Consider the following 27,346-nt stretch of genomic DNA (forward strand, 5'->3'; position numbering starts at 1 on the left):
TGCGCAAATGAATTAGACGCATAGAAGGTTGCGAAGAAGGATTTGTAGTATGCTTCTATGATGTAGATGTAGTAGGCGTATTGCGCGCGCGAAGAATCACACAATCCACAATTGATCCATTGCAAGTCCAGTGTCCAGCTGGTCTCCCCTGTAGACCATAGTACCTTATGGTCGTCAAGTCCGAGACTACCACCTCTTGCACGTGACCGTGACACACGCGTTAAAAATACAAGACCAACACTGAGTCTGACACACTGAAAGAGTCCAAATTCATAGACATTCGCAGACACTAGTACTTACTCTCTTCGCCCTCTCGTATTCAACTTCATAAATGTCGTCGCTTACGCCGCTCAAGGCATCTATCCTCAGCCTCAAGCCACACAAAAACGAAGCCTCCCTCCGGATTCGCAACAGTTCTGCTGCTGTCCTTGCTGTACTCTTTCTTACCCACCTTACTCCAGCACCGTCGCTATGGACAGCTATAGATGTCGTTTTTAATGATTTAGGAGAAGGAAAATCCGCCTTTTGGATGTTATGCGCTGCTGGTGGGTGTCTTCACTTGCTCCAATTTGCCAACGAAGTCGCTGACAGCGGCGTCTAGAGTTGACCATCCTAAGTCTCTTCACCCTGAATGCCCTTCAGGCAGCTGTAGCGCTCATGTATCCACCAAAACATCTCCCACTCACGCCCTCACCCACGAAGAGCATCAAGACACCACAATTACAATCACAAAAACGTCGTCATGTGTTGTCACCCCATGTATGTAAAGTCCGGGTACACAGGGGGAATGCACTTAACAAACGATGCACAGACGAGCCCACAGCCGCAGCGCACCTTCTCCCCATACGCTTCCTCTCCCGTGTCGACTCCTTCTCGAACCCTCCAATATTCCATTCCGGGACCCACACCTCCACCTTTTTCCTCACTGAACTCCTCAACTGGTATGCCACCAACGCCATCACCTTTATCTGCGTACCGAGGAAAGCATTCAGCGAGTACAGGACGTGAGTCATTTCACTTTCCTCTATCGTTGCCCCATTCTGATCATTACATTAGATGCATTCAATGGTTCGATCCTTAGTAGACTCACAAAGGATGATGATGAGGATGAGGAATAGATGTAGATCTGTAATACGGTATTTTTGTTTTAGATCATGTCTATTGCTATCGATGTTTCTACGTTCTTCTAGAGTGCAATTAGTGAGATGACTCGAATAATATGGGAAATTTGCAGCGTGCAGCGGGTTCTGTCACCAGTAAATCACAACATGCCTCTGGTTCATTGTGACTTATCGTAGTGCGTACCTAAGGTCGTCGTATCTCACTCGCTAACACACCGACTGGTTTAGGACGGCATTCTGAGCAGACCTTCCATACCTGCAGTGCTTACTGACGCGGCGGGTGAACTGACACGTGGATCGCAGCGTTCCCTGGCACGAGCACAGAGTGTGCCAAATCGAGGAAAAAAATCAAAGGCATGTTCTTAAGGAAGCTCACCGATTATCTATCAATCCACAGATTTTTCCTGACTCATGTTTGTAGCGTGGATGTGTTGATACAAAAGGCACCAAAACGGAGTTGCGCCTCGGAGTATGGTCAAAAGAAGAATCGAAGAAATTTAACAAATCCATAGAAGATGGGTTTATCCACGATCGATCTGATCCTTCATTTTGCATTTAAAGCCCTGACGTTGGCATCCCACATATCTCAAAATCTCTTCCTCTTGTGTCAACAGATATGGCGCGGCAGGCTCACACCATGCAAGCTACATCGACTGCTCCCGCTGTTTCGTACGTCCCCAGGCCATCTGACGCCGATTTTCGCCACCTGCAATAATCCAGGCATGCGGAGATTGTCCAAGCGCTGGACATGGCCCCTGAGGCTTTTCAAGGAACTCAAAGTATGTTACCATTTACTTTGTATTATTTCCTGCTGAACTCGACATCCGCAGAGCAGAAAAAAGTGCTCGAGGAAGTCCTAGCGTCGCTAGACTGCTCGAAGAAATTCGACGAGCAAGATCCTGCCGTGTGGCGCAGGTGTGTGCGATGGGTGGGTCGATCCGTTTGTTGTCACGCTGATTTTGGGATCCTAACATCTACTTTCAAGGCTCGTGAAGCTATGCCCTCCCTGAGTTTGAGATATGAAGCCGCCTGGCCAGTTGAGTTGTATGTGAAAATCAGCCTCAGCAAGCGCATTGCATACAAACGCTACCGCTTCAAAAAGGTAGTGGCACAGTGCAAACATACAAGGGTCTTCAGGTCTTCTTCCTCTTCAGTGCGCCCATCCAACACCTTCCCCACACCTATTCGCGCTCATTATCCATCAGGGAGAAGCGGAGATGTCGCTGGCCGACCCGCCACCACCTTATCATGAGGACGAAGAACCAACCACCGGCAGTGAAGGGCTCACAGATGCATCCGGACGCAGCTCCCGAGAACATCGAAGATTTTTTAAAATCCTGCGACTTCGATCTCGGGCATCTCACTAGTGTTTTCGTCACTCGACGAGCAGGCCTTTTCAATTTGGAAAAGCTAGAACTTATTGCATCGTGGCCTGCCGCTCTGAGGCGCGACCACTTGGAAAGACATTATGGTACTATGCCTGAAGATGTCGAAATAGAGGTGTTGAACAAGCGGTTCATCAAGATGAATCACGCGCAACTTTGACTTTTTGTTTGAAGTGGATTTGTATTGGCATCTTGAAGTTGTTTTCTAATACGTCGGGTTGCAATCGAGGTATTGATCTGTTCGCGATATTTCTTCAACCCTGCTCATCGCGCGATGGGATACTACGACTGAATATTTTTCAAAGCCCAGGTATCATCTTCAGTCTCTCGCTGCTGTGTCAACCGGAGAACTGAACCTTCCTCGTCTTCCAGACTTGATCCACTGCTTTTTGAGTAAACGTGCACACGAAGGAGGGGCGCATTCATGTGGCTCACCCTGATATCTTGCTAAGCTGTCACCTGCGCGTTCAGGGGTATATGATATGGCGTCCCCGAAAGCAAGACTCACGAAACGACTCCAATGAGTGAGCGGAAACAAAATCCGCTCTGGCGGTTAGGGTACCACGAGATTCCTTGGTTCAACCAGGCTTATTAGACGATGATAGGGTGCCAAAGAGAATTTCGCGAATGTTGCCTTTGCCAGTTCACCTCATGCACCTCCGGATCAGCCACACCAGGGCCTTAGGGTTGACGTTAATCAAGCTTCTTTGACACCTCGAATGAGAACTTGTAACGTCGCCCGATGCCGCGAAGTCAAGGTGAAGTTGAACTCGTGGTTCGAATCCGCTTCAACTTAATGTAAACTGTGATGCACCTTACTGAAAGCTACCCAAAAGATGTTAGTCACAACAAACATATTGTTGATGTACCTGGTGACTCGTGAGTACTTGAATAGTATCCGAATCAAACAGGTTGTAGTCAAAATCGTCAGCATCGCTTTCACCGTCGCGATCGAAAGTGAGAGGTTCTTGCGGCACAGGGGTTTCTTTCGCTGGAAGACATGAGTCAGTAGCCTGTGAAGCGAAGCCACAAGCAGCATCCAACTAAGCGCCGTCGGGCTGTCTGCACACCTTCCCACTCGCTCCAGCCATCCGTCTTGGAAATGGTTCGAATGTGTAACTCCTAGCTTGCATCCCAAGCTGACTAACCATGAACTACTTCGCGGCCGTTGCCGAACCGATTGTGACTTTATCACTCTGGCGAGAAGACACGGGTAAGATGTGGATGCTCCGTTGCGTGTACGGCTTGCACCATGCGTTCAAGATGTATTTTTTTTTTACCTGATATCGTGAAAACACTGTCACATACGTACCATCTTGACGTTCGCTCTGAATTGTTTTTAGAGCAAGATCCAAGCTGATCTGATCCCACTTCCAAGCCGTTCGACCGGACATCAATCAGCAGATGCTGATTTGAAGATCATTGCGATCAGTGCCGCGCGGTGGCGAAGAGGCGTTTTACGGCAGACCTATGAAACCCGAATACTTTGCGTCATGTTCCACCTGGCAAATACGCTCCGGAAGGCTCTGGATCATCATCAGATAAGAAGAAATCCTGCGATAGACGGTCGACCAGTTTAGTTTCTCGCCTGCCGTGGCTTCTCCCGCTTTACTCTTGTCAATTGTATGGCTTTTAGAAGGAGAATGCTAGCAACTACTCCAGAGATAGAACATAGCCTAACTCCTGCTGCAGCTTCAGGTTTAATGAAAATCGGCACCGAGGATCGGTGGGGGAGCAGGTGTATAAGGCAAGGAACATAGAGCCTATGATAAAGGCTGAAAGACTTCGTCGTTTCTTGCCACCAAACCGCACCATGGCCCATGCAGAGCTTGATCGTCTACAAGCATGTTTAAACTTCGCACTTGATAAACTCCGCAAGGAGTTGGACAATTCCCAGCTGCCTCCCCTGAGCCAACTCAGTTCAGTTGAACACCCATTGGACGACCCAACAACCTACTTACCCAGTACGGGATTGTTTGAAGCTCGCCGCCTCTCTCTAGGTACGTGTTATGATTTATATGTAACAATGCATACTTAACCTCAATCATCTTTCAGCATGCCTGGTTGGTTAATACCCAGCCCTATTTTTTCATTCATCTGAGTGCCTCTTCTAGGGAGAGCTAAAGAACCTTATCCAGTCGCCTTTGGATAAGTGCATGGATGAGAGATTCACTGCATATGGTGTTGCCTGCACCGATACCCTGATCAAGACCGGTATCATCGACTACCTGTCTGACGTGCCAAACCCTTCCCAAGGTGTCCCGGCCGCTGAACTGGCCTCGAAATTTGAACTTGATTCTCAGAAACTCGTTCCCATTCTCCGCTGCTGTGCAGCCAATGGTTGGGTCAGGGAGACCCGTGACTCATCGTTCGCTCTGAACAGATGCTCGCGCACTTTCATTGAAGGTCACGCAGGTCGGAGACTGAACTTTTTGTGCGTTTTCTTTGTATCAGCGCTCGCCACAGCTAAATGTCGAGCAGTATGCCTGGGTTTGTGACGATGATAGAAACCATACCATATTGGGTGGCGGAATCGGAGTGGAAATTATCGCGTTCTCCAGAGCAGACTGCTTTCCAGATCGCATTTAAGACTCCCTTGTTGGCATTCTCCTGGATTATGGAGAATCCAGAGGTCCTCATTCCAATTGCGAATCATCTCAAGTCAGTAATTCTGTGAGAAACTTCCAGGGTTCTGATCGGACTTCTTGCCGTTCTAGGTCGCTGGAGACATGTCTACACCAAGTATCGTGGCAGACTACCCATGGGAACAGCTGGAAACGCCAGTCATCGTCGACTGTGGAGGGGGAGAGGGCGGCCTAGTTTCGGCCATCCTAGATGCGTAAGTTGGCATATATATTCCCCTTCCCGAGGTCTCTCAATCGTGGCAGGCATCCTTCCTTCCGAGCAATCGTACAGGACATGGAGAATGTGGTCGCACTGACAAGTTCGATTATGGAAGAACGCCGCCCTCGTGATATCGAAAATGGTGTACTCAAAGTGGAAGCCCATGACTTGTTCCAGCCTCAGGCATGGATCGGAAATGAGTATAGCTTCATCTTGCGTCATATAATGTGAGTGCTCGTTCGCCGCACCCATTCTTTTGCTCACACCAGCTCTGCGCCAAAGGCATGATTGGCCGGACAAAGAAGCAGTCAGTGTTGCGCATCCTACTTCAACGGCATAGCTAACTTTGACTCAGGCGACGATATTGGGCCACGTGGCTCGTGCACTCGGTCCTAAGGTAACTAATCAAATGAGCAGATCTTTATGCTATGTCTGACGCGTTTCACAGTCCAAGATACTCATCATCGACATGGTAGCTGTCCCGAACGTAAATGCGACTGCTACAACGAGCTTCGAATCGTTCTTACTTGATAGCGATGCTAAGCGCCTCGACTGCACTATTCCATCGCACTTTGGTTCAGCGTCGAAAATCGTAAGTGGTTCCTCGATGCACATGCTGACCATGATCAACGGTTGCGAGAGGTCTTTGGTACGTACAGAACAAAGGTTGCCTGTGCGTTGCTGAAGATCGAACAGCGTGAGTGGGAGGCACTTGTGAGGGCGTGCGGGCTCCGTATCATGAACGTTTACCCGCTGCGAGCTCACACTTCCATCATTGAATGTGCACTTGACACACGAGCATTGCTGTAAAGCAGAGAAAGATCCCAGAGTAATGACATACCTTATTTACCCATGCATATTGAAGTGGATTTTTGGTATTTCAGGTATAGACGAGATATACGTCACTTCCGGCGGATGACCGCACAAATTTCAACAAAGGTTACCCATCCGACGAGTCCTCAAATGGTACATTCACCTGTTCCAAAGGGCTTCGCGTGGCCCTTGAGCCTGACGAGACCTTTGTCTTGATCCCACACCCAGCAAGGTACGAGCAATGAGTGCGCGTTGCCACAGGCTGGATCTTCAGGGAGACTTGTTGCGTCAGGCGGAACGTGTCTGGTGATTGTGGTAGTGTAAGAACTAGGTTTCCAGAGATCAGTCGTTCATCGTCGCTGACTCATATATCCCCGCTCGTTTTGTTTTTGATGATTGGTGACGCGGACGAACGTCTGTGTGTGCGATGTGGCGGAATCGGACAGGTGTAAGTTGGTGTCGAATTTGCAATCTAGATCTAGATCAGTGTCTCGAGTCTCGACGTCGCCCGTCGATTTCTCCTAGATTTCTTTGACGTTAAACTATGCATCTCAGTACTGTTGTAGTACTGTTGTGCCTTCTTCTTTGATGGAACTTGTCTGTAAAAGCACTTCACACCGCGATGTTCTTGTAAGTGCTTCTCCTTGCTACTATGTATCAACAATATTGTTTGTTCCCACCCACAGAGAGAGAGAGTTGGAGTCTGCCTAAGGAGACTACTAAGGATCAGTGCTGCCGTAAGGTGACCGTAACACTATACCCGCAATAGAAGGTTGCTCTAGAAGTTGAAACGTTGATGATGAACTAAGCCTAATTCAGCACAAGCTTATCCGCAGTAAGTCCTTATTGCTGGGATCAAACCATTTCAAACGCTCTGTCCTTGCATTTTTTAGATAAAGGCTGAGAAACTTCGTCATTTCTTGCCACCAAACCGCACCATGGCCCATGTAGAGCTTGATCGTCTCCAAGCATGTTTGAACTTCGCACTGGATACACTCCGCAAGGAGTTGGACAATTCCCAGCTACCTCCCCTGAGCCAACTCAGCTCAGTTGAACACCCATTGGACGACCCAACAACCTACTTACCCAGTACGGGATTGTTTGAAGCTCGCCGCCTCTCTCTAGGTACGTGTTATGATTTATATGCAACAATGCATAACCTCAATCATCTTTCAGCATGCCTGGTTGGTTAATACCCAGCCCTATTTTTTCATTCATCTGAGTGCCTCTTCTAGGGAGAGCTAAAGAACCTTATCCAGTCGCCTTTGGATAAGTGCATGGATGAGAGATTCACTGCATATGGTGTTTCCTGTACCGATACCCTGATCAAGACCGGTATCATCGACTACCTGTCTGACGTGCCAAACCCCTCCCAAGGTGTTCCGACCGCTGAACTGGCCTCGAAATTTGAACTTGATTCTCAGAAACTCGTTCCCATTCTCCGCTGCTGTGCAGCCAATGGTTGGGTCAGGGAGACCCGTGACTCATCGTTCGCTTTGAACAGATGCGCGCGCACTTTCGTAGAAGGTAATGCGGGTCGGAGACTAAACCTTTCGTACGTTTTCGCTTTATGAGCGCTGGCCGAGGCTAAATATTGAGCAGTTGGCCTGGGTTGATGACGATGATAGAAGGCATACCATATTGGGTGGCGGAATCTGATTGGAAATTTTCGCATTCTCCCGAGCAGACTGCTTTTCAGATCGGGTTTAAGACATCGTTGGGGGCATTCTCCTGGATTTTGGAACATCCAGATGTTCTCGTTCCAGCTGCGGATCATCTTCAAGTCAGTAATTCGGCGAGAGGGCGAGAGTGCGCTGATCGAACTTTTGCCGTTCTAGGTCTTTGGTGACATGTCTACGCCGAGTGTCGTGGCGGACTACCCATGGGAACAGCTGGAAACCCCTGTCATCGTTGATTGTGGAGGGGGCATGGGCGGCCTAGTAACGGCCATCCTCGATGCGTGAGTCGGCAAATGTATTTGTATTCCCGAGGTCTCTCATTCGTGACAGGCATCCTTCCTTCCGAGCCATCGTGCAGGACATGGAGAATGTGGTCGCGCTGACAAGTTCGATTATGGAAGAACGCCGCCCTCGTGATATTGAAAATGGTGTGCTGAAGGTGGAAGCCCACGACTTCTTCCAGCCTCAGCCACGAATCGGAAATGAGTATAGCTTTATCTTGCGTCATATAATGTGAGTGCTCGTTCGCCTCGCCCATTCTTTTGCTCACACCAGTCCTGTGCCAAAGACATGATTGGCCAGACAAAGAAGCAGTAAGTATTGTGCACCCTACTTTAATGGCATCACTGACTTTGACTCAGGCGACGATACTGGGTCACATAGCTCGTGCACTAGGTCCCAAGGTATATAGCCAAATTAGCATATCTCTGTGATATCTTTGATGCGTTTCACAGTCCAAGATACTCATCGTCGACATGGTAGCTGTCCCAAACATAGATGCGACTGCTACAACGAGCGTCGAATCGTTCTTGACAGATGGCGACGCCAAACGCCGCGACAATAGTATTTCGTCGCACTTTGGTTCAGCGTCTAAATATGTGAACGGCTGCTCGGTGCACATGCTGGCCACTCTCAACGGTTGCGAGAGGTCTTTGGTGCGTGCAGAACAAAGTTTGACTATATATTGCTGAAGATTGAACAGCGTGAGTGGGAGATACTTGTGAGGGGGTGTGGGCTCCGTATCACGAACGTTTACCCGCTGCGAGCTCACGCTTCCATTATTGAATGTGCACTTGACACACGAGCATCACTGTAAAGAAGAGAACGCTGGATCCCAGAGCGGTTTCCCATGTGCATTGAAGTACAATGTTGGTATTCCGAATATATGTAGGCGAGATATAGTCTTTCTCCATGGCGGTTGGTTGGACGAATTCCAGCCCGTAAATTGACCTTTTCCGAAAGCCTTCGCTTAGCCCTTGAGCCGGACAAGACCTTGGTTCCGATTCCAACCCACTCACAATTCTCCTCCACGCGGGCCCACCTGACGAACATTTGAATGAGCGTATGTGTAAGCTTACACTTCCCTGTCAAGGGTTCCTCGGCCCCCCATACCTGCACATTCTATATATCTCAGTCGATAGATCACTTGGCAATGTGGCCATGCGAGGGATCATGAATGCCTTAGTGAGTAGCTGGTCCTAAGTAGTGCACACCAGTACTACAGATTGGCAAGCAAGAGTTCTGCCCTCGCAAGACGGCGCTTCCCAAGTGTCAATGTGCTTATGACATCATCACGAGTTGGAAAATCGCGGAGAACATTCAAAATATTACAATATTGTCTAGCATGTAGTCACGAGGACATGGATCTGCTCAGCATGATGCGAAGGAGATGGACAGGGCAGTGGGGGATGATAGCAGATTATAGACACAACGGACACGATACATGGCACGAACCGGTAATAAATGGTAGAGCAGAAAATTTGAGAGGTCTAGTCACGGTACCGCATGTTTCAGTATAGGCTTTAATCCTCGCACCCCTTCTGGCCAGTCAATACTAGGAGAGATGGATACAGGGTACGTGACCTCGCCTCTGCGTTCAGCTCAGTCAAAATCATTCAGTTGCATTTTACCGTCCTTCATAATCATAACATTCAGCTTCCGTCACCCAATACAAATCCCTACCCGTGACAGTACTCGATCGCTTCCTTGAGGTCGTGGTGAAAATTGGAGGTAGTTGCGGTGTACCATAAGGCTGTCATGATGTCCACGTACTCCATGACTATCATCTGCAACCTGCCATACGATGGCGTGTGCGGCAAGACATTGATTTGTCCGCAGTACAAAATCTTCGGCTCGAACCCTGCTTCCGCCATCACCTTGTGGGCGTCCTCGCCGTACCTGGTGACGAACTTCAGAACGACATTGATCGGGTGGTCCTCGACCGTTTTCGCCAGGTAAGTCACACAGGATGGATGACGTCCGAGGTGCTTCTGATATCAGAATTACACAGAATTGCTGTTGCATATGTAGATATCTGGAGTTGGAAAAAAGTGAGCGTGTGCCACAGGTCGTGATGTATCGTAAGGCGGCTCCTTGCGCTCGAAGACATCGTCATATCAGTCTTTGAGCTGGGTGACGGATTCCCTGCGTGCATAGAGGACGTACCCAATTTGAAGTACTTGATCGTCATTGAATGCAGGATAGGCTAGGATCCAGATGTAGTCCATAAGCCGTTGGATGACACACTTCTCCGTGAGGACAGTGCCCAGAACCGCTAGCCAAGATCCAGCCTGAGCAATCAAGAAGGCAGGACAATCACTCCTTTCAGCGAAGTTCCGGGTACTAGCGACGGGCATTAATGACGAGACCAAGAAGCATTAGAGCAGTCTAATCATCGCACCTTGGGCTCCTGACTTGAGATGCATAAGAAGGAGAAAGACGCCTCCACCGAAGGGTCTGAACTTTCATCTCCGAACTCGTTCTGCTCTTCATTCAATATCAAGTACATATATCAGGGATGTGGAAATGAGATGAGAAGACTACAACATCTGCAATGTTTCCGCCATCAGGAGCAGACACCTTAATGAAAGGCTGTTTGACCACCTTCTGCCATAGATGAGTGACGTTTAATTCGCGGGTATCCTCGTTGCGGTGTATAGTTGCAAATCTAGTCATGAGATCCTGAATGTGATGGAGCGTCTCATTCGGGTACTTCGTATGTAGGATCTGCTTTGCTTGAGAAGTAATCGGATGCCGGATTGAACGACTGAATTGGTGGCACAGTGGCATCGACCATCTTGCCCTGAGCGTAGCGACCGTCGTATGATTTGCCAGGCCCGCCCTGGATTCTGCAATATGCTCCGGATTGAGCAGTTGTTGAACGGGCAGGACAGGTGGATCCTAACTGAAGGGTTTTCTTGAACTCTTCGGGGGTGGGATATATTGTGAGTCGCTCGACCTCAAAAACTAGTCAGTATAGCTAGCTCACCAGTGTGTTGAGATCTGCTCTATTATCAGTTGGGTTTTCTACACCCCCGCCTCGTGTGACTGGAGGATGTCGCACGACGATATGGATATGTTCATGCTCCACTCCATTCGTGAACACATCGGACAGTTCGTTCATCGGCTCCAACTCTACGCCAGCCTTGATCCCGCCTTCGTTCCCGAACATGTTGAGTAAGTGTAAGCCGTGCCAGTTGACATTAACCTTCCAAAGTATCAGATCATAGTCTATCATAGTCAGCATCAGATCCCAGGCATCGATCACTCATCTGCCATAGCTCGAGGTTGTTAGTATCAAAACCATCAAATTGTCCCTTGTTCGTGCCCTTGATAACTCAAATCGTCGACAGTATCCACGCTTGCGATCTCGACAGAAAAGGCACGATATGAATCATCCCCAATGACCCAACAATTGAGCTCGAGTATGTTGGACATGAACGTTTGAACAGCGAGACGGACTGAGTTGATGAATTTTGTTTGTGGCTAATGCTTGGTTCATGCGCAAACACCAAGGTTTCGATATACATATCATACGTCTACCGGCCGTACGCCCGGGAACGTCACATACTTTCCAACGCGCTCCGATCCATCATGTACATTATAGAATATATCTCAAGTCAGCAAAATGTTACAATACTTACATGTACCAACACTGCAGCCACACTGCTCTGCTCGAGGGAACGACACTCGCAGGACGAGAAGTTACCGCAGGAACAGAGGTAGCGGAGAGGAAGAAGGGACGGAAGAGAACTCAGAACGGTTTGGATATAATCAACACGACTGCTCAACACCAACGCCAAGGAACCCCAATGCACGAAGGTTAACCCGCTGTATGAAATCGACGTTGACCTTTGCCCGACATAGTACATACTGTGTCGACGGAGTACGCATCATGCATCGACCAGACCTTACATATAACTATGATAGAAAGCCGGGAGTCAGTCCCCCGCACTCGAATAACCTAGGCCATGTCCGACATAGGGTCTTCGACCCCAAAGGATAATAAATTCAGAAAAAAAAAAATATCATCCACCTTGCCACCCTTTGTTAGGTTAACGTGTGCCCTCAGGCTTCAGTGTCTGAATGAACCACATCAACGACTATTACACACTTCTCGACTAGACTGGGACCATGAACATCCATGATCCGACTCGTGTATTTCCGTTGCAAGTTGCAGCGCAGGACGTGGCTTGCTGAATAGCAGGTCATAGGATTGGGCGGTTGCTGAAGCGGAAGTCGGGAGTCGGGAGTAAGCCCATGAGGGCATTGAATGGGTACGTGTGGCTGTCAGAAGGGTATCTTACAAAGAAAAATTACGTAGATTAGCGAGTGAAAAGTCGCTCAGTTCACCTGAAAGGCGCATTTCAAAACGAGCACGGTACTTAACATGCAGCAAGATGATCCTCCCATCTTTCATCACTCACATACTTCAGTCATTTCCTTACTGTAGAACCCCTGCCCTGGATGTGCCAAAAGGTCGTAGAATCATGGCTAGCCAGTCCTCGGCCGGTGCATGTAGAATAAGTGCTGGCCGATGTACTATCTGATTATAACTTGAGTATCATTATTTCATGTAGGAAAGGTACTGGCCTGGTGTATAGTATGTCAATCTCTTTCATGTAGGATTGGTGCTGGCCGAGGTATTATAGGCCAATCTCTTGTATGTAGTATCAGTGCCGGCCAGTCTATAATACTATAACCATCTCTTTTGTCCTGTATGTAGGATGAGTGCTGGCCGAGATATCATATGACATATACTAGCCATAGGATCAAGCTGGCTGGTATATGTAGGATATATCTACTGCATTCTGATTTCATTAGTAGACCGGCCAGCTTGTATCTACATATGTAGGAGCATGGCTGGCCAGTTTGGAGTTCTTAAGTTGATGCTGGCCAGTGAGGCTCTGCAGTGGGTGGATCCATGGCTGGCCTGGTCTGCTAATATTTCACTAGCAAACTGGCCAGCATGGGTCTACATATGTAAAAGCATGGCTGGCCAGTTTGTAGTCCTTGTGTTAATATACTGGCCATTGAGTGTACTAACCATAGGATCAAGCTGGCTGGTATATGTAGTCATTAGTAAACCGGCCAGCCTGTATCTACATATGTAAGAGCTAGGCTGGCCAGTTTATAGTCTTTAAGTTAATGCTGGCCAGTGAGGCTCTGCAGTAGGTAGACCCATGGCCGACTGGTCTGCTAATATTTTACTAGCAAACTGACCAGCTTGGGTCTACATATGTAAGAGCATGGCTGGCCTGTTTGCAGTCCTTAAGTTAATACTGCCCAGTGAGGCTCTGCAGTAGGTAGACTTGTGGCATCTCATTCAATGCAATTGGCAGGAGTGTTGGTATAATATTTCAAGGTACAAATCCACACCCATTGAAAGCCTTCTCAGCATCCTGAGCAAACCTTCCCCACATCAAGACCTGTTGATAAGCATAGGCTTGATGACCAGGTCTAGTCGCTTGCTGCCACCTTCTGTTCCATTCTTTCTGGTGATACTTGAACCAGTTTATGGTCCAACCCATTTCATGTCTTACCAGACTCAACTCCTCCTGCCATCTACTCCATCTAGCCTTTGCCTTCAACCAGTTGACCCTATAGACTAAATAAGAGTGAGTTGAAGTGACTTGCACTTGAGATGAAATTTTCTTCTTACATTCATCCATCCAAGCATCTTCTTGACCTTCATTGGCATTATTCACCCTCCAAAACCAAGCCAGTCTGTCTGACCCTTGTCCAAATCTATTTTCTTCTGTCACCTCTTTGTCTATACTGAGTTCGGTGGGCAATATTTCTTGATAAATACTGCCCAAGGTAGCTTCTTCCATGCCTAGATGTTGCATTGCTGACCTTGCCCTCTGATAGCTTCTTACATATTTGTCAATTTTGAGCTGACATTGACGAGCTTCTTGCTTTGACCTGGTGCCAGCCCATGTAGAATCTGCGCTTCGAAAATACTGACGATAAATAAGGGCCTTGTGACCGAGAGCCATACAAAGGTTTTCTAGGCAGTCGTTGGCTTGGCCTTTTTGAAGCTCCAACTCTTCAGCTTGGAGGGGGCCCAGCCCAAGAGTCAATCTATTGTGTCATCGATGCCGAAGATGGCATCCAGATACCCATCTCTTCTGTGAGGATTTCTTCATCTATATCCTCTGAGATCTCTTCATCTGAAACCTCCACCCACTCATTACCATCGTTATCTGTACGACAGAATCTAGGATCGTCAGAAGGCACTGTTCCAATATCAAGATCCATGCCAGCAGTCATAGCATTGGCGGTTTCATGAAATTTGGCAATCCTGGCTGCCAATCTCTGCCGCTTTTCTTCTATAGAAGCTTTCTGAGCAGAGGTTGCATCATTAGGAAGTTGTCGTATATTTGCTCTCAATGCATCCCTAAAATAGCACTTTGTTAAGCCATTCTACTGTTCCAATCAATTACATACTGTAAATCCTCCAGATTGATACCAGTGATGAGCCAAGATACTGTTCCTGGATGTCTGGCATCATCATTCTCAGACTCAGTTAATTTGAGCCGAATCTCTGCCATAGTTGGGGCTGAACTCAGTTCCAGATTAGATGTCTTATAAGCCTCAGACCCAGACAGAGCTCACTTACCTTTGTTGATCTGCAACTGGTAGATGTCAAGATACTCCCCACGTTCTTCCACAGCCTTTTTCTCATCAATTTCCCACATCAAAATCTTCCCGGGATTCAGAGACCGGGCCAGTTCATCAAAAGGAGATTTTGTCTCATCAATGCCTTTGAGAGCACGTTTATACTTGGTCAAGAGAGTCTTTGCTAGAATTTTAAGTGTCAAGCACAGTTTTTGATATACATGATTGAAGTGCTTACTTATTCCAACTATTTTTTTCCAGTTTGAGTCTCTCATATAATCATCAAGAACTTCTTGGCGATGAGCATGACTCATTGACCGAGCAGTTGGGGAAATCTTATTGAATGGTGCCCATAAGGTCTCCAAAATCTCCCCATCAACATGTCCAGCTCCTTGAACAAAGTTGAGGCTGTACCTTGCAAAGCAAGCCAATTTGTGAGTGCTGAGATGGAATTTTCCAACCGCAGGGATGATCTGCATATTTTCTGGTATGGATAAGCCTTGGCTCTCAGCAACTCTCTGTAAAAAATTAATACTCCACTGACACCCCACATCATAAATAATGAGAGAAGAGTCTATACCAGCCAAATGATAATTCAAAGCATTGCATATTGAATAGTCAATGTTCATGTGTCTAAACATCCTATGAGCTCGCTTAACATGCTGTTTAGGAGGATGTACAGACCTTTCGCCCTTCTGAAAATCAACTATGCTGTGTGGAACAAAGCATCCATGTCGGGCACAGGCAGTTGCTCCTACCCCTGTTGCTCGAAGATTACTCCTGCTGATATTTGTGGTGTTGATTGCTCGATGATTGCTACAAGAAGAGCGCTATACAGGCCATCAAGCAAAGTCGAATACCCTTGCTACAAGTCAACTCACCTCCTTACTTTCGACAGCCAATGAGAGATGAGTCTGATATTCTCTATCTTTCACCATATAACCAAGACCATCTGAAAGACTGATGTCTAACTGTGGCTTTTTCATAGTCATATGTTGAGCGGTAAAGTTTCCATCCACAATGAATCTTTGTGAAATGAGCCAACTGTGTAAAGAATAAGTATAAGTTCAATGAATGAGGTCAGATAAATAGAAGGTACAGCTAGCCAAGGCTTGCATACTTGGAAAGCTAATGCAAGCACGAAAACTAGTCCTGAGTTTAGCTGGCCGGCATGGTTCTGCCTGCTGTCTATACAGTCCTGGCCAGCCAAATACAATATCAGAGTTTGGCCGGCCGGCCCAGGTCTACAGCCTGTCTATACAGTACTGGCCAGCTTTGTCAGAAACTAAGCCAGCAAGGCCAAAGTTTGTGTACAACATGTAGCACACAGCCAGCCGGTCAGTATAATGTTCTTGAATGTTGCATAGAAGAGAAAGCCAGCCTCCTTATAATCTGAACCAACAATAGATGACTTGCCTTTCAGTACTTGTCTTGCCAGTTATCAGGTATGTTGATGCCAGGCTGAGGACACAAGGGGCAAAACCAAGCCAGATCACCCTTGCCAGGTTTCTCCCTAGTGTCATGGCCAAATCCAAAGCATTTTCAGCTCATTAAGTCTCTCCATAGACGCGACACCCTCATGAGTTCTCGATATCGATTCTAGCCAGCAAAGACATTTGATACGGTCAGTCCAACTGTTGAAAAGAATAACTATATGCTCTCACAGGAACAGTACCCGGGAATGAGTGATTGGTCATACGTCGAATTTTCTCAAAGAAGCTTGATGCTGAAGTCTTGCACTCCAGCGCATCAATTAGAAAATGATCTAAGACTTCAAAAGTGAAGGCAGTTCGAGGTCGAGTGATGCTTGCAGGAAATAACCTGGCCTTCAGCAACTGCAGATGCTGCTGATGCTTAGACCCAGGGCAACCACACCAAACAACATTGTGCAAAAACACTCCAGTTGAATGTATGATGGTCAGGGTGGATGTTGTAGTTGAACTGGAAAATGTCTCCATTGGCACAGACCCAGCCTCTGCATCCAATGGCACATCCTCCCATGCCTGTGGGTCTTCAGAAAATGGACACGGTTGCCCCCCATGGCCCATATACCAGACAATACCCAATTCTTCGAGCGACTTGTCTTCAAAGCATTTTCCAGTCCACTCTTGAACCTTGTGAAAGGGCAAACACTGGTGGGTTTTGACAATGCAAGGACGACACAACTGTCTGATCCCCGCTGCATGTCAAACAATGGAATTTCCCTTCACCAATCTGACAAGACTGGCACTCCAAGACATCAGAGGGCTTCTCCAAGTCAAGGAGGATATCGAGGTATGAGTCTCGGAAAGGCAGATATTCTTGAATAAAGTCGTTCTGAGTCTAGTTCAATTAATCTTGATTGAGTATAGAATTAAATTGCTATGCATCAATCTGGTCACCTTGGTTTTTCTTGATTGGTTCTCTGTATATGAAATAAAGTCACCGAGGACTTCTCTATCAAATTCCTCCTGAATGCTTGACAACCCTTGAGTTTCCTCTCTAACCCGTTTACAAGGGCTAGAGGAAGGAGATGGTGTTGGGGCAGTGTCGTAGAGGGCATCGGCACAAGATTCCACCCAGGTCATCTTCCTTTTCTTTCCAATGACTTGTTTGTGAGACACATAGTCGACATCTAGGTCCTTGCCTTTGGATAATCGACCTCTTCCTTTGAAGGAAAATGTAGCTGCCTTGAGGCGAGTTTTTTTTTGGGGAGACATACTGTTACTAAGGCAAAAGAGGATGTCCTTAATATTTTGATTGTAATTGACAAAATCATTCATAGAAATCGCTAAACTACCTCATTTCGATCTAGTACGAATGCTCAAACACCTGACTTATCCCTTCACCCCCCTCCCCCCCACCCCCCCTCCTAGATGACATTTCGGACTTTGCTCTCTTTTGGTTTGCCTTCCCACCATCTGCAAAAAAAAGTCCTGTGTTGGAAATGCTGGTCTTGGCACCCCCACTCTAGAATGAACTTTATCTTTCATGAAATGGGCAATGACAAGCCTTTCTCCTTTAATCCATGGGCCAATAGAATGCTCCAGAACCTTCCCTGAAATGAAGACCATGGTCCCAGGGTGATAATCCAGCTCCGCTCCGATATCTTGTAATGTCAACTTGGCCTCATGGCCACTACCCAAACTCACTAAAAGATCAAAGAGTGAAGGTGCCCCACCAGGGTCTCTGTGAAAGAATGTGACACGGTTGGCAATTACTTCCAATCCAGAAAAGATTGAGGGCCATTGAGACACAGGCACTGCATCTGGTTTACTCGCCCCCCTGACTTGCTGTACAACTTCTGAAATAGCAGTGGAACCTGCTTCAAATAGACCAGGAGTCGAGGTGGCGGTAATTGCATTCCAAAAATATTCAGTAGTCGATAAGGCGGCGAGCCACTCTTGGACTTCTGCAGATGAGTATGAAGCAGATGTGACCAGCGGGTCTTGAATTCTCTGCAAAAATGAGCAAGAACTGGCTAGATGTTGTTGATTAGACAAATACCTCATGTCTTTGCATAAAATATGCCGGAGATACTGTAACTCTTCCAGCTCCAAAAATTCCCCCTCCCTCAGGCACAACAAAGCCTTGAGATCGCCAAGATGGTTTTGAGGCCGATGAAGTCGGAACAGTTCTAAGAAGCATATTTCGCAAACCCTTAGTGGCTGTGTTCACATAGTCCTACAAAATGAATTAATGTTACAAGAGGGAATCCCCATCAAATAGCGGACTTACAACTTGAGATCTTGACAAGATACCAGGCAAGCACACCATCATTATTTTACCATGTCTGTCCACAATGGTTGCTGGTGCAGACATTTTGCCTATTGCTGCTGGTGGGAAGTATTTCTGTAGCCGTTCTATTTCTGGGGAGGGTGAACCGTCTGCCTTGGGTGGAGAGCACTTTGCCATTTCGGCATATCTCTCGACATCCCAGTCTACATAATCTGCCACTCAGATCAAAACCCCAGTAATATGGTTATTACGTATGTAACTCACAAGGGTTTACCATTGCATAAGCAATTGTGAGCACTGCTCGGTTTATTTCATATTCGGATATTGAGGAAGGACACTTTGATGGGGCATCAGCTGTTGCCAAGCAACTGTTCAGTTGCACTCCAATTCTCAACCTGAACAGGTTAGCGAGTCAGAACATAATGTTAAATGATGAACTGTCATACCTTGCCTTGTGTAGAAGGTGAGATTGTACTTTCCCCTCCTTGAAAACACTTGTGTTTGCAGAATCCCTCATAATTTGAGTGATCTGACCAGTCAGTGCAGCCCTTAGCTTTGTTGTTTCACTTCTTGAGTTGTCCATGTGAGGGAGAGAGAAAATATAAACCGACTGAAACAAAGCAAAAATTGTCGTCAGAATTCCCACACTGTCAATTAGTCCCAATTTAGGTACATTGTGAGTTGTAGGTACCCTGTTATCACTCCGACCTTACTCGGTTCCTGCAGACCCTGAACCAACAAAGTCCGAACACCCTCATGGCATTCACACCAATCGGACCCCCAGACACTTACCGAGACATTTGGTTCCACTTAACGTTGACGGCATCACCAACAATATATAAGCCTTAAGACATCCTCACTACCCACATCCTTTCTTTCCCTTCTCGTTCCTCACTTCGTTCTCCTTGCTCCATTCTTCGTTCTTCTACCTTCTCTTCTACCTTCTCTTCTACCTTTGTTGTTTCACTCACTCTGTATCTCACTTCTCTCCCTGTTCTGATACACTGGTTGCCAGTGAATCTGAGTATCAAGTTGATTGACTTACATTTTGTCTTGTTTCGTTTTTCAGCCTATATTTTCGCTGATTTGCTAATGTGGCACTTTCTTCATACTTAGACTTCGAAAGATACATGTAACCTTGGATTTTTTTGTTTTGTGTACACTATTTATGTGTATGTTATATAGTGTACATGAAATAAATTCAGTTTTCTACTAGAAAATGTGATGACTGACAATGAATGGTAGTTTGACATATCAGAAGTGATGTGTCAAGATTGAATGAAGGTTCTCCAACCTCGTATATAAGGGCTACCTTCCTCCATGGCACCCCATCAGTATATGTGCCCTCAACCCACTTGGGATGAACCCTCGTCGACAACCATCACACTTCTCAACTAGACCGTCCGCGTCAAACTCGTCGATACCCATACCAGAGGCAAGTGCATACAGGTGCCCTTACTCACTAGCAGACAAGACGGGGGCTTGCTGGACAACGTGCATAGCGGGAAGATCTTCTAAGTATAAGTAGAATAGTCAAATTAGTGGTAGACACTAAGTAGTTGAAGAAAAAAAAACCATAATGACGACGCCGACTACTGTTAATATGGCTAGGAATGACTGAGATAACGCGAGGCCTCTGTAGAAGATAGATGGACGAGTGAGTACCAAGGTAGTCCACAAAGTATGGGGCGATTTCAGCATAACCGAGAGGTGTTCTTGCCAGGCGAAGTTCGAACTTCATTGTCAAGGCCGCGATGTCGAGCACAATACCGGACGCTAGATATAAGAGATGAGCATGTCGGCACAACTCAGAAAATAAAACATACCAGGCCAATCCTCGTAAGCTGAAAGAAATTGTGCAGTGTGACGTGTTTCATTCAGATTGAAAGTCAAGTGGAGAAAATCAATAGAGAAAGGCTCAAAACTCACTAGCGAAACCACACCTGTTGCGGAAAGAGCAGACGGCTGTGGTGAATCCCATTGACGTCACCACAAAACGAATGGGAGTCGGACGCTCCTCCACGACACCACAAAAGCATTCCCAGAAAGTGCGCCGACGGTGCAAAAAGCTAGCGATACCTGAAGGCACTTACTTAGACACATGGGGTGATGAGTGGAATGGGCAGTGTGGTGTCGCGAAGGGAAAAGTGATCTGAAAAGTCAAAGTCAAAGTCAACATTGGGAGTTTAGTTAGAATGGGACTGGAAGTACGCAGTACTGCACATCGAGTCTCAAATGTTACTGATTGGCACTTTCAGCACACCAAATGGCGCACTTGACGAGGCAGAGAGTTGTCGAAGCTTGCCTTCTTGGAGTAGTAGTAGTAAGTAGTAGTGATGGTGGCAGGTACTGCTAGTGAACTTGTGCGTTGCATGCAAAACAAAGTGTTTTGATGGTGTTTCACATCGGTTACTTTTATTTTGTGTGCTTCAAGTTGAATCAACCAAGCTTCAATTTCATAAAGCATCTTTGCATTTGATTTTTCAGTTGCTTTGTCCATTTGATATGATTCTAAAGCTATTTACATGATCTCTGTAGATTTTACACTTGCAGTTCTCACTGAGAACATTGATGTTGAGTTCATTTTCCACTGGCGCAGCTAGTGTACCAAGAAAACGCACACGGTCACGTGACTTTTTCCACTAGCAACAATTTGCATCATTTTGGCATACTATTCAAAGAAATAGTGCGAAGTACACAAGCAAATATTTTACTACAAATTTAATACGAAAATTGAAAGTTGAAGTCAAAGGCAAGCTGTGAGACTTTGATGAGGGAGCCCTCCTCACCAAAGCCTCACGCTCGAAGAGAATACTAAGTAGTAAAATTTGTAATATATGTCCTACAACTGTGTTAGACAGATGTTTATTAGAAAAACAACGCTTACCACAACCGCAACAAACTAACCCTCAGAGCTAAGACGCAAGAAGCAGGAGGACGCTTACCACAACCGCCAACAAACTAACCCTCAGAGCTAAGACGCCAAGAAGCAGGAGGCTGCCAGTACTACACAACTGCCAACAAACCCAAGAACAAGCGCTGAAACTGAAAAACAGGAAGTCACGTGACCAAACACCCACCCCAAGACCACACGAGAAGCCAAGAAGAGCGCACACCACACACCGCCAACAAACCAAGCCCAAGACCAGTGCTGACTGAATTGAAAAAGACGGAGTCAGTGATAACCCCAAGACCCCAAGATAAGCAAGGGGCGCGGTGCCCACCAATACTGCCAACAAACATAATCCCCCACGACTACAACAGACATATAAGCAGGGGGCGCAGTGCCACACAACCGCCAGAAAAATCAAGACATGAGCTGAAAAGAAGACTAAGTCAGTAATAAACCCCCAGACCCAAGATAAGCAGGGGGCGCAGTGCCACACAACCGCCACAAAACTAACCCCCAAGACCCAAGGGAGCACTACAGACAGAGGCGCTGAAATGAAAGGTAGTCAGCACCAAAGAACAAATGTATAGAGTACTTCCCATAGGCACCGCCAAAACACCTTGATGAAAATAAACATAGAAAGAAAATTAGTAAATGAGTGAATAGAGAATAAGCACTCACCATTAATGTAAGGCGACTTCAGTGCATTGCCTTTAGATCCTTGCAGCTGCAGTCTGCAAAGACCTAAAGGGTACACCAGAAAGCACCCTTGAGAATGATTGATGGGAGTGGAAGTGATGGAGGTAATGGGTGAAGAAGAAAATGAACATGAAGGTAATGGGCGAAGAAAATGAACCGTGGGAATTGAAGTTGGTGTTGATATGACGTGTGTACATTTGTCCTTGTTTGGCACTTGGTATTAATTCAACTGCGTGTCTTTATTTGGCTTACCAACCAGTTTGTATTTTGGTTTATTTGTACTACATGCGGAAAATGTGTGTAAGTCTTTCTCTGTCTTTGCTTGTGACACTCATCCTCTTTCCTCAGCAATGACGCGCACCAAGCAAACCTGCAAGAAGTCAACTGGAGGCTCCGCCAAGCGTATAACCATCGACTATGCGCCTTTGCTCGACTTTGATTCTTTGATCGGCGTGGATCTCGACTCTGATCTGGCGACGGAGGAGACAGGTTTCGGATGAGGAGACGGGAGGAGATGAGGTGGACGAGACGGATGAAGTGGATGGGATGGTAGCTTGTGAGGTGCAGTCAGGTCACAATGAGGTAAGTACTGACCCCATATCTTGTAAATAACTAATCCGCGTGTTTTACAGTGGTGTATTGTCTGCCGCGATGGTTCAAGTGACCACGAGTTTCTGTACTTGTGTGACCTTTGTCCCTGCACAATGTGCTCTCGCTGCATCGACATTCCCATCGCTCACGCCAACGCTGTCAACTGCGACGACGTCACATTCACTTGTATATCTTGCCACTTGGCAGCACAAGACCCTCACGCAGAAGAAACACGCACCGCCTACTTTGTAAGTCCTTTTTTCTTCTGTAGTTGTGTCTTAACATGCTATGTAGGGATTTTACAGGAACAATTTGCCGGTTTTGCCCACCTTCCTCCCAATCCACAGTACGCTGGAAGTATCTCTGCAATCACAGATTTCTTCCACGCCTGTGATATTAATCCACCTCACGCTTGTCGACTTCGAAACTTCCGGTGGACCTTTCGACCTCATGTTCCGGTTCCTCTCCCCCTACTTTCCACGCGGAGGTATCGCTTTCCACGAACTCATCTTCGACGTCGGCTCCAAGTTAAAGAGCAACCGGTACCAAGTCAAGGTGGGCGAATTGGTCCATAGCCTAATGGCTCAGCGCCACTGGCCCCGCATTGTGTTCGCAATCTCCAATCATACTGACGATGCTCTCGGAGACCCATTCCTGGGCTATGAGACGAAAGAACAAATTGTATGTGTCTGGCCTGAGTCGACAGTGTGAGTAGTGTCTTTTATGACATGCCGTTTGCTCACCGTTCTACATACAGTTTTTGGACATCATCCTCACACCATGGCAGCCACTCATCAAATCTGCCAAAGACTCTTACCTATGGTTTTTGTCTTGTGGCGCTCTGATTAACAATGAAGAGTCCTTTTCGTCCTTGCAAACGGCCGTCCTTCAGTAAGTACCACTATCATCCTGCACTTCTGCAAAGCCTGACCTGGTGCATACTGCCAGTCATCACATTACAGCTACCATCTGCTTCAACGCCATCCGTTTCCAGCCAACCTTTGCGGCTCCTCTTCTTCTAGCGTTTGCAGAACTCGTCCTGACTGAATGTCTGCCTATTCACGAAGTTTTTCCGGACATGCTTATGCAGTCCTATAAACTTGGCAGACACACTGATGTGTTCTTATTGATGACTAATGCTGGTCGCGCCTTGGACATCACTAGATTTGCATGGACGCATTGCAAGGAACGCCCTTGGGGCCACCATCTTCCACTCCAATGCCCTCAGTGTGGATGGGCTAATTCTTGGCATTCAGCCAACCACAAGAAGACCTACTCATTTGAATGCATGAACTCAAAGTGCAGGAAAGGGTATTTCTTCAGCCCCCCAGAGAACTCTGTGATCCTATCTCATGCCAGAAAGAGTGGTTCCTGCTGGATTGCAGTTGGTGTGAAGGCCAACCTTCTTGTGTTGGGTTGAATTTCATCGCATTTTTTTTACTTTTTACCCATGTTAGATTTGCTTTTACATGTTTTGGATTACATGGTATATAGTTGCTTGTTCTCATGACCTTGAATATCAGTTGTTTGCCTTAGCCCTTGACGACTTCAAAATTTAAGTGGTTCAAACACGGTCACATGATTAAATCACGCGCCGAATATGATCACGTGAACTGATTGTTGATTGTTGAAAATAATCTTAATATGGTCAAATGATTAATGTTACAGTGCCTAAATATGGGATTCAAATCAGTTTGTCGGCCAGCCGCCCTCCTACCTGCAAGTACTTCGTCAGCTCTATCAAATTTTGCAGCCTGTTTTTTTGACTGAACTACAATGTCTTCTGACTGGACAACTCGCTTTGAATATATTCTTGATCATTATCATCAAGATGTTGTGACTGCAGAATCACCGCAGGCTCTCAAACGTATGGTGAAGAAAATTCGTAAGGCTATACTGGAAGCCCAAAAGGAACTTGAAGACGAAGACGTGCCCTTGCCTACTTCTTTGAAAAAGGTAACAAAATTTTAATTTTGTATGTAGATCCATTTGATTGATGGGTGAATGCTACATACAGGAAATAAAACAATACTGTGCCCAAATCATCGCCTACAAGGAAGAGGCCGAGGAACGAGAGGCTGCAAGTTGTCCAAGAGAAGCATCCTTCTACAAGAAATCACTTACCGAATGGGGTGTCACACAGAAATTGTTCAAGGAAGAAATGGACGCGTTTGACAAGGCTGAGCAGCGAAGGAAAGGCCTGGAACAGTCAATAAAGTATCAGGACAGGCCATGTCAGGGAATGGTTTGACAACATGTCGCCTTCACAACAGAAGGAGGTCAAGTTCACGATGACAAAATGGAATAGGGAGGGGGCACCAGAAGAAACTCAAGCAGTGTAAGTTTGACTTAAAATTTAATATTGATCTCGTCTAAGATCTTCCTTAAGGTATCGGAAGAACAACCTCAAGAAAACACTTGAAGACTTTTCAGAGCAAATCCGACGTACTATGGGTTGTCGAGTGGTGATGTTCGTGAGTCACAAGAAAAAAGCTAGGCAGAAACTGTCTGTCAGTCTGTAAGTGATTGATCTGTCGTCATTCTCAAGGCTAACTAGACTAACTAATGACTATGTCTCAGACATGAAACCAACCCTCGAAATGTCAAGAAGAGGTTCTCTGTCAGCTCCAATGGGATCAAGGAGTGGACTGCAACTGGATATCAATCCTTTGCAGAATGGTCAAAGACCGAATTTTGTATGTGGCTAATTGGAATTTGAATCTTGCATGGGCACTAACACTAATTATTCACTCAAACTAATAGATCCTTCAGATGATCAGGACCTCGAGGGTTCAGACAATGAGGATGCTGGCAATGAACCTGCTACACCCGAAATTATCCTAGATGACGACGGATATGCCAAACTTCCTAGTCGTGATGGTCTTGGCCTTAAGGGCCAACACGAATTGATTAGAAGTATATTTCATGCTTCGTATAGTAAGTTCTTATGTCTTCATATTTGTGTAGCATTTGATTGATGCTTTGGTTTGTAGAAGTTTGCACTGGGGGCTCTAGACCTGTGCCTTGGGGTGTGATAACTGCCGCCTCATCCAATTATTTGGAACATGGTTCTGTTCCCACTGCATTTGTGGTCAAAGACCCTTCTCATATGAAGACTGAGGAGGTAAATCGTCTATGGAACCATTGGGAACAACGTTCGGCTGCAAACAAGAAGCTAGTCATTTTTATCAAAGCCAAGGATGCTGATGTACGTGCAAATGTAAGGAATGAAGAAAGAAAGAAGAAGTCCAAGGAGAAAAGAGTACACTTTCTTGACTCAGACAAAGAAGACAGAGACCGGCTTCCTTCCTTGAACAGCTCTGATTTCACAGAACATAGATCCCAGCCGGCCGACACAACCCCAGACGATGTTTCAATCAATGATCGATATACATTCCTAGAATCTCTAAGCAAGAATGACAACTACCTGGAGCTTGTAGATGCCATTAAGGATCTGGCAATCTTAGCCAATCAGAAGGTCAGTATAACTTTGCATGTATTTTAATCTCATAGCTCATAGTTCATCCAATAGCCAACTTCAGAGCAGAATGCAGATTTGCCTATCTGGGCTGACTGGTCTTGGGGAGGATCATATCTTCCTGAGGACGTGCATGTGTCATATGACACTTTGAAGGCCAGCTGGGATAAGCTGCGAACATCTCCAATCTTAGGGGCAGCATCTGCCATGCCAGTGATTCTAGGAATTGGGCTCCTCTATAGGGAGTCTAAACGAGTCATAGAGTTTGAGGAAGATGAGGCTGACCCCAATACGCCTTTCTACCTACCTGGTTCTGCTTTCGATCTACAATTCTTGGTTTCTCTCGATCACGTTGTCCAGGAGGTCTTGTGCACAGTTGTCGAGCACATAGAGAAGCTGACAAAAGAGGCACTTGGTAAGGACAACAACATGGAGGATGAAGATGAAGTTGGAAACAAGGTGATGGAGGAGGAAGTTGTTGTCACAAAGGAGAAGGAGAAGGAGGAGCAGGAGGAGCAGGAGGAGCAGGAGCAGGAGCAGGAGCAGGATGAAGTTGGAGAGGGGGTGCAGAAAGGGAGGAAGAGAAGAATGCCCCAAGCTTCGACCAGTGAGTCTAAGAAGCCTAGGATTGAGCCTGAAGTCCATAGATCAGGCAGGACGAGGCAACTTTCTAAGAGAGCCCAGAACTGATCTTATATCCTCCTTTGTCTTCATTGCTGATCAATTTTGTACAATAACTATATCTACTTGTCAAGACTTGGGCGAGAATTGAACCATCAGTTGATGAGGTATTCATACCAGGCAGCCTAGCTCCTACATATGTAGATGAAAAAAGGCCAGTCTACTAATGAAAAGTGATAATTTAAGAGCTCTACACTGGCTAGCCATACTCTTACATACATAGACCCAAGCTGGCCGGTTTGCTAGTGAAATATTAGTGAACCGGCCAGCCATGCTCTCACATACGTAGACCCAAGCTGGCCAGTTTGCTAATATTTCACTAGCAAACCGGCCAGCCATGCTCTTACATACGGAGACACAAGCTGGCCGGTTTGCTAGTGAAATATTAGCAAACTGGCCAGCCATGCTCTTACATATGTAGCCCCAAGCTGGAAATATTAGCAAACCGGCCAGCTTGGGGCTACATATGTAAGAGCATGGCTGGCCAGTTTGCTAATATTTCACTAGCAAACTGGCCAGCTTGGGTCTACGTATGTGAGAGCATGGCT

General features: G+C 46.5%; 10 protein-coding genes across 10 annotated transcripts; 6 read left to right on the forward strand and 4 right to left on the reverse strand.

Annotated features, from left to right (window-relative positions):
- Positions 1 to 178: 178 nt before the first annotated feature.
- Positions 179 to 1,240, forward strand: EDB91DRAFT_1115001 (uncharacterized protein). The gene is made up of 4 exons (XM_041317915.1): positions 179 to 545; positions 602 to 759; positions 812 to 1,004; positions 1,057 to 1,240. Exons 1-4 carry the CDS (start codon positions 332 to 334, stop codon positions 1,116 to 1,118), a joined length of 627 nt encoding a protein of 208 aa, XP_041180376.1. The 5' UTR covers positions 179 to 331; the 3' UTR covers positions 1,119 to 1,240.
- A 497-nt stretch (positions 1,241 to 1,737) lies between these two features.
- Positions 1,738 to 2,247, forward strand: EDB91DRAFT_1334731 (uncharacterized protein; the record flags this gene model as incomplete). The annotated part of the gene is made up of 4 exons (XM_041325465.1): positions 1,738 to 1,790; positions 1,842 to 1,900; positions 1,952 to 2,049; positions 2,107 to 2,247. Coding segments are annotated over 4 exons (351 nt in total), but the record flags the coding sequence as incomplete, so codon positions are not given.
- A 2,072-nt stretch (positions 2,248 to 4,319) lies between these two features.
- On the forward strand, positions 4,320 to 6,160 carry EDB91DRAFT_1245314 (O-methyltransferase-domain-containing protein; the record flags this gene model as incomplete). The annotated part of the gene is made up of 10 exons (XM_041322530.1): positions 4,320 to 4,506; positions 4,562 to 4,569; positions 4,621 to 4,940; positions 4,988 to 5,171; positions 5,224 to 5,345; positions 5,395 to 5,577; positions 5,633 to 5,657; positions 5,706 to 5,747; positions 5,799 to 5,999; positions 6,047 to 6,160. 10 exons carry the CDS (start codon positions 4,320 to 4,322, stop codon positions 6,158 to 6,160), a joined length of 1,386 nt encoding a protein of 461 aa, XP_041180378.1.
- Positions 6,161 to 7,101: 941 nt separating this feature from the next.
- On the forward strand, positions 7,102 to 8,938 carry EDB91DRAFT_1245315 (O-methyltransferase-domain-containing protein; the record flags this gene model as incomplete). The annotated part of the gene is made up of 10 exons (XM_041322531.1): positions 7,102 to 7,288; positions 7,340 to 7,347; positions 7,399 to 7,718; positions 7,766 to 7,946; positions 8,002 to 8,123; positions 8,173 to 8,355; positions 8,411 to 8,435; positions 8,484 to 8,525; positions 8,577 to 8,777; positions 8,825 to 8,938. 10 exons carry the CDS (start codon positions 7,102 to 7,104, stop codon positions 8,936 to 8,938), a joined length of 1,383 nt encoding a protein of 460 aa, XP_041180379.1.
- A 934-nt stretch (positions 8,939 to 9,872) lies between these two features.
- EDB91DRAFT_1035962 (uncharacterized protein) lies at positions 9,873 to 10,436 on the reverse strand (the record flags this gene model as incomplete). Its single annotated transcript, XM_041312807.1, has 3 exons — positions 9,873 to 10,109; positions 10,131 to 10,220; positions 10,260 to 10,436. Coding segments are annotated over 3 exons (504 nt in total), but the record flags the coding sequence as incomplete, so codon positions are not given.
- Positions 10,437 to 13,481: 3,045 nt separating this feature from the next.
- On the reverse strand, positions 13,482 to 14,189 carry EDB91DRAFT_1048167 (uncharacterized protein; the record flags this gene model as incomplete). The annotated part of the gene is made up of 2 exons (XM_041313373.1): positions 13,482 to 13,729; positions 13,784 to 14,189. Coding segments are annotated over 2 exons (654 nt in total), but the record flags the coding sequence as incomplete, so codon positions are not given.
- Positions 14,190 to 14,205: 16 nt separating this feature from the next.
- EDB91DRAFT_1048251 (uncharacterized protein) lies at positions 14,206 to 15,680 on the reverse strand (the record flags this gene model as incomplete). Its single annotated transcript, XM_041313384.1, has 5 exons — positions 14,206 to 14,521; positions 14,572 to 14,683; positions 14,744 to 14,828; positions 15,033 to 15,130; positions 15,620 to 15,680. 5 exons carry the CDS (start codon positions 15,678 to 15,680, stop codon positions 14,206 to 14,208), a joined length of 672 nt encoding a protein of 223 aa, XP_041180382.1.
- Positions 15,681 to 17,558: 1,878 nt separating this feature from the next.
- On the reverse strand, positions 17,559 to 18,369 carry EDB91DRAFT_1048146 (uncharacterized protein; the record flags this gene model as incomplete). Its single annotated transcript, XM_041313371.1, has 2 exons — positions 17,559 to 18,179; positions 18,229 to 18,369. The coding sequence occupies 2 exons, from the start codon at positions 18,367 to 18,369 to the stop codon at positions 17,559 to 17,561; spliced, it is 762 nt and encodes a 253-aa protein (XP_041180383.1).
- A 3,964-nt stretch (positions 18,370 to 22,333) lies between these two features.
- Positions 22,334 to 24,059, forward strand: EDB91DRAFT_1079543 (uncharacterized protein; the record flags this gene model as incomplete). Its single annotated transcript, XM_041315141.1, has 6 exons — positions 22,334 to 22,348; positions 22,538 to 22,630; positions 22,681 to 22,887; positions 22,934 to 23,320; positions 23,397 to 23,530; positions 23,588 to 24,059. 6 exons carry the CDS (start codon positions 22,334 to 22,336, stop codon positions 24,057 to 24,059), a joined length of 1,308 nt encoding a protein of 435 aa, XP_041180384.1.
- A 356-nt stretch (positions 24,060 to 24,415) lies between these two features.
- Positions 24,416 to 26,807, forward strand: EDB91DRAFT_1079544 (uncharacterized protein; the record flags this gene model as incomplete). Its single annotated transcript, XM_041315142.1, has 8 exons — positions 24,416 to 24,595; positions 24,657 to 24,856; positions 24,879 to 24,977; positions 25,029 to 25,157; positions 25,220 to 25,335; positions 25,403 to 25,576; positions 25,633 to 26,117; positions 26,172 to 26,807. The coding sequence occupies 8 exons, from the start codon at positions 24,416 to 24,418 to the stop codon at positions 26,805 to 26,807; spliced, it is 2,019 nt and encodes a 672-aa protein (XP_041180385.1).
- Positions 26,808 to 27,346: the final 539 nt, after the last annotated feature.

The sequence above is a fragment of the Suillus paluster genome (genome assembly GCF_016628075.1).
Source record: "Suillus paluster strain FC165 chromosome Unknown EDB91scaffold_10, whole genome shotgun sequence".
NCBI lineage: Eukaryota > Fungi > Basidiomycota > Agaricomycetes > Boletales > Suillaceae > Suillus > Suillus paluster.

Bases quoted from the DNA above. Each gene is read 5' to 3' on its own strand.
- EDB91DRAFT_1115001 (XM_041317915.1), top strand. From the start codon at position 332: ATGTCGTCGCTTACGCCGCTCAAGGCATCTATCCTCAGCCTCAAGCCA. The intron at 546-601 runs GTGGGTGTCTTC...AGCGGCGTCTAG, and splicing joins TTGGATGTTATGCGCTGCTG to AGTTGACCATCCTAAGTCTC. The intron at 760-811 runs GTATGTAAAGTC...AACGATGCACAG, and splicing joins GTCATGTGTTGTCACCCCAT to ACGAGCCCACAGCCGCAGCG.